Consider the following 9397-nt stretch of genomic DNA (forward strand, 5'->3'; position numbering starts at 1 on the left):
CTGATGTTGTAACATCTAAACCTAGGCATTCTCATTTTTATTTTGTAATTTAAGAGTATTACATTACTGAAAGTCAAAATATGCTCTTGGTTGTCATTTTACATCATACATAATATGTTTGATATAATGTAAAGTATTTTCAAAACAGCATTTAGAAAGATGGCTTCTTTAAATTGATATTTCTTTCTGACCCCAGTGACACGTCGGATTACTTTAGTGTTTCATTTGCTACTTGATATTTCTAAGCAGATATAGATGGAATAGTTTAAACCATTCATTTCTCCAGAGACTAAAATCACTAATATCCTTGTAAATTGAAGTTACTTTGTTTAATTTACATGTGACATAAGTTGGTAACCAATTGGTATTCCATACATGTGTTATTGACCTTTTATCCTATTGATTTTTAGGTAGACCTAAGTAGGCTACTCTTTTTTCAGTAGGCCTCTCTTCTAGTAGTGTGTATTCTTTCCCAGAGGTAGAGCTAAATGATTAACCCAGAAGAAGAATGTGAGGAATAAAATAAAAATATAACTATTTCAGTTAATAGGATTGCTCTTGTAAAGAAAAAATATAAACTATTACTGTGTCACCACTTCAATCAGTGGTTTTTAAGAGTGCCAAGGTATTTTTTTCTATCAATGAGGATATGTTGATATGTTGCAATAAACATTAAGTTTTCATGGTACATTTGAGTCACAGATGCATTATGTATGCCCAAGTAGTATTACTCATATGCTTTTTAATGTTCTGAGCTTCTGATGGCATTTATATCTATGAATAAGTACCTCCAGCAAAGAGGCAACTGGCATGGTGAGCAGGACATAGAATGTTCTGAACCACTCTTGTTGTTAGATTCTGTTTCTTAAATGACTTTATGGTATTTGAAGTTCCTTAACAATTGAAAAGAGTGTAGGAGTTATGAATATATATGTATCCTTCCAAATGAATGAACATTTCTTTAAAGGTACTGTGAGTTTCGCTGTTGGCTTCATAGGTGATCATTTTTATGTTTTTGTCACTATACATGGAAAAGTCTTAAAATTCCAAAACATGAACAAAGTTTAATATATTTAATAGAAAATTTACTTTATTATTGGCAATCTACTTATATTTGGTGCAAATGTTAGAATAACTGTGGTGAATTCAACTGAAATAAAAACCAAATTTTACATAAAATGGCTTGTTTTTACAAATAGGGTTTTTACCAACAATCTATCCAATATGTATGAATCTAACAGGGCTTATCAGTATGAAGTTTTCATTTTATCGGAATTGTAAGGAAAACCATAATTTCATTAAAACAGTTCAGAGCCCATACTGTTTTTCCAAGATTAAAAAAAAAAAGAAGTCAAGAATTGGGGTTTGGGAACCTCTGCCTAGATTTCAGAGGATGTATGGAAACCCCTAGATGTCCAGGCAGAAGTTCACTGCAGGGGTGAAGCCCTCATGGAGAACGACTGCTAGGGCAGTGAGGATGGGGAATGTGGAGCCAGAGCCCCCACACAAAGTCCCTACTGGGATACCACCTAGTAGAACTGTTAGAAGAGGGCCAGCATCTTCTAAACTCCAGAATGGCAGATCCACTGACAGCTTGCACCATGCACTTGCACATGACACTCAATGCAAGCCTATGAAAGCAACCAGGAGGGAGGCTATACTCTGCAAGGCCACAAAGGTAGAGCTGCTCAAGACCATGGGAACCCACCTTTTGCATTAGTCTGACCTGGATGTGAGATACAGAGTCTAAGAAGACTCATTTTAGAGCTTTAATATTTGACTGCCCTGCTGGATTTCGAACTTGCATAGGGCCTGTAGTCCCCTTCTTTTAGCCAATTTCCCCAATTTGGAACAGCTGTATTTCTCCAATGCCTGTACCCCCATTGTATACAGGATGTAACTAACTTGCTTTTGATTTTACCAGCTCCTAAGCAGAAGAAACTTGCCTTGTCTCAGTTGACATGTTGAACTACAGACTTTTGAGTTAATGCTGTAATAAGACTTTGGGGGACTTCTAGGAAGGCATTGCTTGTCTTGAAATGTGAAGGCATGAAATTTGGAATGGGCCAGGGACAGAATAATATGGTTTGGCTGTGTCTCCACCCAAATTTTATCTTGAATTCCCATGTGTTGTGGGAAGGACTCAGTGGGAGGCAACTAAATCACAGGGGGCAGGTCTTTCTCATGCTGTTCTAATGATCATGAATAAGGCTAATGAGATATGATGGTTTTATAAGGTAGAGTTTCACTGTACAAGCTCTCTGTCTTTGCTTCTGGCCATCCATGTAAGATTTGATTTGCTCTTCCTTGCCTTCTACCATGCTTGTGAGGCCTCCCCAGCCACCATGTGGAACTCTAAGTCCATTAAAACTTTTTTTTTTTTTTTTTGGCAAATTGCCCAGTCTCAGGTATGTCTTTATCAGCAGTGTGAAAATAGACTAATACACTATTTTTTTAAAAAACAGCATTTTAGCTCAGTCACCGCTGCCAGGTCACGTACGGTGTTCTCTTGCCACTCCACTCCCCTGCTCCTCTGCTGGTCGCAATGGAAGAAGAAATTGCTGCGCTCGTCATCGACAATGGTTCCGGTATGTGCAAAGCTGGCTTTGCTGGGGATGACGCCCCCCGAGCCATGTTTCCCTCCATTGTCGGGCGCCCTCGGCACCAGGGCGTGATGGTCGGCATGGGCCAGAAGGACTCCTACATGGGCGACGAGGCCCAGAGCAAGCACGGCATCCTGACCCTGAAGTACCCCATTGAGCACGGCATCGTCACCAATTGGGATGATATGGAGAAAATCTGGCAGCACACTTTTTACAATGAGTTGCGTGTGGCCCCAGAGGAGCACCCTGTGCTGCTGACCGAGGCCCCCCTGAACCCCAAGGCCAACAGAGAGAAGATGACTCAGATCATGTTTCAGACCTTCAACACCCCAGCCATGTACGTGGCTATCCAGGCTGTGCTGTCCCTCTACACCTCTGGGCGCACCACTGGTATTGTCATGGACTCTGGAGATGGGGTAACCCACACGGTGCCCATTTACGAGGGCTATGCCCTTCCACACGCTATCCTGCGTCTGGACCTGGCTGGCCGGGACCTGACCAACTACCTCATGAAGATCCTCAAGGAGCACGGCTACAGCTTCACCACCATGGCCGAGCAGGAGATCCTACGCGACATCAAGGAGAAGCTGTGCTATGTCGCCCTGGACTTCGAGCAGGAGATGGCCACAGCTGCATCCTCCTCCTCTCTGGAGAAGAGCTATGAGCTACCTGACAGCCAGGTCATCACCATTGGTAACGAGCGGTTCCGGTGTCCGGAGGCTCTGTTCCAGCCTTCCTTTCTTGGCATGGAATCTTGTGGCATCCATGAGACCACCTTCAACTCCTATATGAAGTGTGATGTGGACATCCACAAAGACCTGTACGCCAACATTGTGCTGTCTGGCGGCACCACCATGTACCCAGGCATCACCGACAGGATGCAGAAGGAGATCACTGCTCTTGCGCCCAGCACCATGAAGATCAAGATCATTGCACCCCCAGAGCGTAAGTACTCCGTGTGGATTGGCGGCTCCATCCTGGCCTCACTGTCCACCTTCCAACAGATGTGGATTAGCAAGCAGGAGTACGATGAGTCTGGCCCCTCCATCGTCCACCGCAAATGCTTCTAAATGGACTGCGAGCAGATGTGTAGCATTTGCTGCATGGGTTAATTCGGAAGTATAAATTTGCCCCTGGCAAATGCATACACCTCATGCTAGCCTCATGAAACTGGAATAAGCCTTTGAAAAGAAATTGTCCTTGAAGCTTGTATCTGATATCAGCACTGGATTGTAGAACTTGTTGCTGATTTTGACCTTGTATTCAAGTTAATTGTTCCCCTTATTTGTTTAATACCCTGTACATATCTGATTTCAACTTGTAGTACATGTGGCTTGGTCACTTCGTGGCTGAGGTAAAAATGTGCTTGGGGGCAGACAAGTCTGCCTTGGTGAGTGCATGGCCAGCAGTCTCTTAGCTGTGCAGTGTATTCATGTGTCAGGGCTTAATGTTCTGGGATTGCTCTAGAGGCTGGCAAGGGCTGCCAGTCTGTCAGGGTGGGAAAGTCCAAGCCATAGGACCCGGTTTCCTTTCTTACCTGATGTTTTCCTGCCAGAGCACCATGGGCTGTTACTTGCCTTGAGTTGGAAGCGGTTTTCATTTACACCTGTAAATGTATTCATCCTTTTAATTTATGTAAGGTTTTTTTTTTTGTACACAACTGTCAATTCTTGAAAGAGATGACAAAAAATTTTGGTTTCCTACTGTTATGTGAGAACATTAGGCCCCAGCAACATGTCATTGTGTGAAGAAAAATAAAAGTGCTGCCATAAAAACAAACAAACAAACAAAAAATAACAGCATTTTATTTATCCAGTCTATCACTGACTGGCATTTAGGTTGATTCCACATCTTACTATTGTAAATATTACTACAATGCACACACACATGCATGTTTATTTATGATAGAATGATTTATATTACTTTGGGTATACACATAGTAATGGTATTGCTGTGTAAAGAAATGGAAACTTTGGTTGTGAAGAAATGAAAGCTTTCCATTTCTTCAACAATCACCTATCCCTTACCATATTTCCAGTCTTCCAGGGTAGAATTCATTGCTTCATTCTGTGTTCATGCTTTATGTTTTTCATATTTTTGACCTATCACTTTTCTCTTTTTTTAATTTATTTTTAATTATTATGGATACATAATATTTGTATATTTGTGGGGTAGATAAGATGCTTTAATATGGGCATAAAATGTGTGATAATCAAATCAGGATAACTGGGATATCCATCACTTCAAGACTTTATTATTCCTTTGTTTTAGAAACATCTAAATTCTATTATTTTAGTTATTTTAAAATATACAATACTTTTCTACATTGCAATTTATCTGATTTTGTATCTATCTCCCCTATCAGACTGTAAGCTTCTTGCAGGTAAGGTGTCTTTTTGCACAAAATTATTTAATATGTACTCAATTTGCATTAGCTGAATAAGTAAATGAGTTATCCTTTGCAAGTATATTTTTTAAATGTGAAGTATTAATTCAGAGATTATAAACATCAACAAGTCATATAAAAACAATGAAATGTTACATGGTTCAGAGAATTAATCTTAAAAAATTTTTAACTATTAGATATGGAGTTAAATTTTACACAATTTTTAGTCTGGGAACACACTGGTAAAGTTTTATTCTTTAAAATGTGAAGTGTAATTTCTTCAAAATGTTCAAGATGTCCTGGAAGAGAGTTTATAAATTACAATTACTAAATATACTATGATTAGCCATGAATAAAAGAAACACCAGCAACAACAATTAAAAATAATAACAGAAGACCATATAAATTACAGTATGTGAAAGAAAAGCCAGTAAGATGTAAAAACAAAAAGTAATATCAAACTCTCTAGCTTTAAATTAAATTCACATTTTCATCATATGGTCTTCCTGAACATCTGTATGTGGTTTTAGTAAAATTCTGTGTCATTGAAGAGTTTGATTACCCTGGATACCTCTCTATGCCATAACCTGACACATGCCAAAGACCAAAAAGTTCCAATCTCCTGTTCAGGTTAGTGAATAATTCATTCATTTCTTAAATTGTGTCCTTGATTTACTTTTTTACTGGTCAAACATATGGTATATGAATCAATGGTAGAACTTTGAACTTTTTGCATTCAATTATAGCTAGAAAGTTGAAGTAGGCCAAAAAAAAAAAAGAAGGTAAATGGAAATATTATGTTTAAAGAAAAATTAATGCTTATACACTGTTGGTGGGAGTGTAAATTAGTTCAAACATTGTGGAAGACAGTATTTCCTCAGAGACCTAAAGACAGAAGTACCATTCAACACAACAATCCCATTACTGGATATATACCCAAAGGGATATAAATCATTCTTTTATAAAGACACATGCACATGTATGTTCATTGTAGTATTACTATTAACAATAGCAAAGACATGGAATCAACTATATGCCCATCAATGGATAGACTGGATGAAGAAAATGTGGTACATATACGCCATGGAATGGTATGCAGTAATAATGAAGAATGAGATCCTGCCTTTTACAGGGACGTGAATGGAGCTAGATGCCTTTATCCTTAGCAAATTAACACAGGAACAGAAAATCAAATACCACATGTTCTCACTTCTAAATAGAAGCTAAATGATGAGAACACATGGAGACATAGAGGGAAACAATACACACTGGGGCCTTTTGGAGGTTGGAGGGTGGAAGAAGGGAGAGAATCAGGAAAAATAACTAATGGGTACTAGACTTAATACCTGGTTGATGAATCATCTCTACAACAAACCCCCATGACAGAAGTTTACCTATATAACAAAACTGCACTTGTACTCCTGAACTTAAAAGTTTAAAAAAAGAAACATTGTTTTAAAAATAAAATTCTTATATGTTCCAAGTACTAATATGAATCAGTAAAAATCCACTTGCTAGCTATAATACCACAAAAAATGACAATTTAAAGGTTGATTTGTAATGATTTGTGAAAATCTTCACAGTTAATTACATGTACTACACAGAGAAGGTAAACATCATCTATGATAGCCACCTTAAAGGATTTTTGGCACCAAAATATTCAGTGCTCTAGAGTTCTGTAAGGACTGTCTGCACTGAAGGCAGTAATGAAGATCTATAAGCCTCTGTTGTAATCCTACGGCACTGAGAATCTTTGTGTCAGGTATCCTTGGTGACACTATGACAATGAAACAAACATTAAAAATTGTATTTTAGTGTTTGAAAGCAGAAAACAGAATAGATGAAGTGATTAGAGCATTTGAATACATTGGCTACCATAACTTGACATTCATTTAAAAAGTAGTAGATTACAGTTCTGAGGAATCTATTGCTATGTTAATCTCTTCCTGGGAAAGTGTTGCTCTGTGTGTAACATTTTCAGAGTTTTGAATCTCTTATTTCAAGCAAACAGTAACAAAAGAAATGCCTTGATATCAGAACTGGCCACTGTTTGAATGAATTTGAACTAAACAATTCTCTAAATTACCTAAGTAAGAGAACAGACCCTTTAGGGGAAAACATTTCTTTGAACTGCCATCCTAGTGGTTCTAGCAGAACAAAATGAAAATCAAAGAACTGCTTATAAGAGTCACTGAAATTTCAGTGTTAATTTCTTTACACAGAGAGAAGAGGAAGATAGAAAATAGTAAGAATCACAGATTTCATAAAAAGCATTTCAACCAGAATTTGTTGCTCATATGCAGAGAACTAAAATGGGACTTGCAAGGACTAAAGAAACAGTGCCTCTCATTTGACAATCTCTTGTTAGAGTTCATTTTTAGAGAAAAGCTGATCTCACATTTGATAATGCAAAAATTATAAATATCTTGGACTTCCTGTTACCACACTTAGACCTTCTATTGTGAAAGCTACAGATGATTGATCTTATTAAGATCTGTATGTTAAAGATAAAATATATATATTCTATGATACAAACAACATAACCAGACATAGCTAGACAAAAATCCATAGAAAACAGCTGGACTGCATCCTTATTCTTCTTTGTTCTAAACATTCATTTCATTGTGTTGGGAAGATGTTACTAATTAAGTGATGATGAAACATTATCCCTGCAACCCCTTTAAATGGTTAGCTGTTTCCACCTCTCTATATTTTACATGTGATATACTCCTTTGCAAACACAAATACTTTTAAAATGCAAAATCAGAATTAAGATATAAGCTACTTATTCACTCTCTTTTTCTCCCTCTGACTCCACAAGACTTTACCAACTCTCAGTGGCCTCAACACTTGCTTCACAGAAAATCAGGTATTCTTTTAACTCTCAAGTCCCAAAAAAGACATACCTACCTGGACACTCTTCTTTTCCTGATCTTAAAATTGTATCTTTCTTCCCAGGGCAGCTCTCTAAGGCAAATTCTTTTCATTACCCTGGATCCCATTTCCTCACATCTTCTTACATGCCACTCAATAAGGATTATTCCCATTTTAGCCTTTCTCTTTACTGGAACTGTCTCATAAACATTTAAATATGTTGAAATATTTCCTCATCTTAAAAAATATATTTTCCTTATCCCTAGCTTTTACTCCAGATAGCACCCTAATGTTCTTTTTCCCTTTATGACAATTTTTTTCAAAATATTATTCTATAGTAGCAGTCTCGTCCCACTCTAGAAAATATAATTATTTTTGGGAGTGGAGATTGAGAAAGTCTTCACATCATATTGAAGAATGAGTGAAATGTTTGCAGGTGGCCAACATACACAAAGGGAGTAAGCATAAATGAATCCCCACACACCGAAGTACAGAGTCATAAGAGAATATAACCTGGATAGAAAAGTGCTTCTACACTTCTGGTATAAGATGATGATGTATGTGTGACAGAAGCAGACTGAGTAAAGATTGAAAACATAGGTTATAGTCACGTTGAGAACAGTTATTTAAGTCAGGTGTATACTGGCATCATTAATCTGTAAGACATCAGTGGTGAGTCATACGGTTAGATTTACATTTTAGAATAATAACTTCTCACAATGGTTTGTATCAAAGGCACTAAAGAAGAAAGTGTATCTTCAAATTCTGACTATATCACTTTCTGCATGACCATGGACATTTTATTTAATATCTCTGTGCCTCGATTCTTTCATTTGCTCAAAACATTAACAGCACTACCTCACTGAGAAGATTAAAACAGAAAATGTGTTTTAATTAATACTTGGCATACAGTCTTATAGATAGTAAGAATCAAAAAATGTCAGTGGCTATGTGCTGTTATTCTATTTTTTAATATTTACTTCAAGTAAATAGTATAGAAAGATATTTTATGCACAATTCTTTTGTGATTAAAAAAGTTCATGGCAGCACCATTTATAATTGTAAGAAAAAAGGATGAAGGAAAACAATAGAGAAATTAATTTTTTTTAAATTCATGTTTTGGTCCAGCTACTCCTAAAACATGCAAAAAAATGGCTGTCAAATTTGGAAAGTATATTTGGAAGGGTCTGACAAAATAGAGTCGATATAGAAGGCATACAATTCCCTTTGAGAAGTACACCAGGATGGTAAAGCCATGGACAGAAGGAACATGTTCTTTCAAGGGCAACCAAGGTGAATAACTGAGCACCAGAAGAAAGAGGTAATAATCCATCCGAACAGCTGAAACTGAGGTGTAATGAGAGGTTTCTTTCTACAATTGCTTATGAGAAGAAATGTTCTCTTTCAAGGGCAATTGAAAACCGTAGTGTCTCTCAAGGGATATCTGTTTCATAATCGTGCAAGATGCCAGACACAGAAGGAGGTATTGGGGGGAACACATTTGTCTTCCAATATGAGTTCAAATAAGGCTATT

At 37.4% G+C, this 9397-nt stretch overlaps 1 protein-coding gene across 1 annotated transcript; it reads left to right on the forward strand.

Moving 5' to 3' along the window:
- Positions 1-2521: 2521 nt before the first annotated feature.
- On the forward strand, positions 2522-4237 carry LOC100388094 (actin, cytoplasmic 2). Its single transcript, XM_002763723.5, has one exon. It carries the CDS (start codon positions 2546-2548, stop codon positions 3671-3673), a length of 1128 nt encoding a protein of 375 aa, XP_002763769.3. The 5' UTR covers positions 2522-2545; the 3' UTR covers positions 3674-4237.
- The last annotated feature ends 5160 nt before the right edge of the window (positions 4238-9397 follow it).

The sequence above is a fragment of the Callithrix jacchus genome, chromosome 6 (assembly GCF_049354715.1).
Source record: "Callithrix jacchus isolate 240 chromosome 6, calJac240_pri, whole genome shotgun sequence".
NCBI classification, from domain to species: Eukaryota; Metazoa; Chordata; class Mammalia; order Primates; family Cebidae; genus Callithrix; species Callithrix jacchus.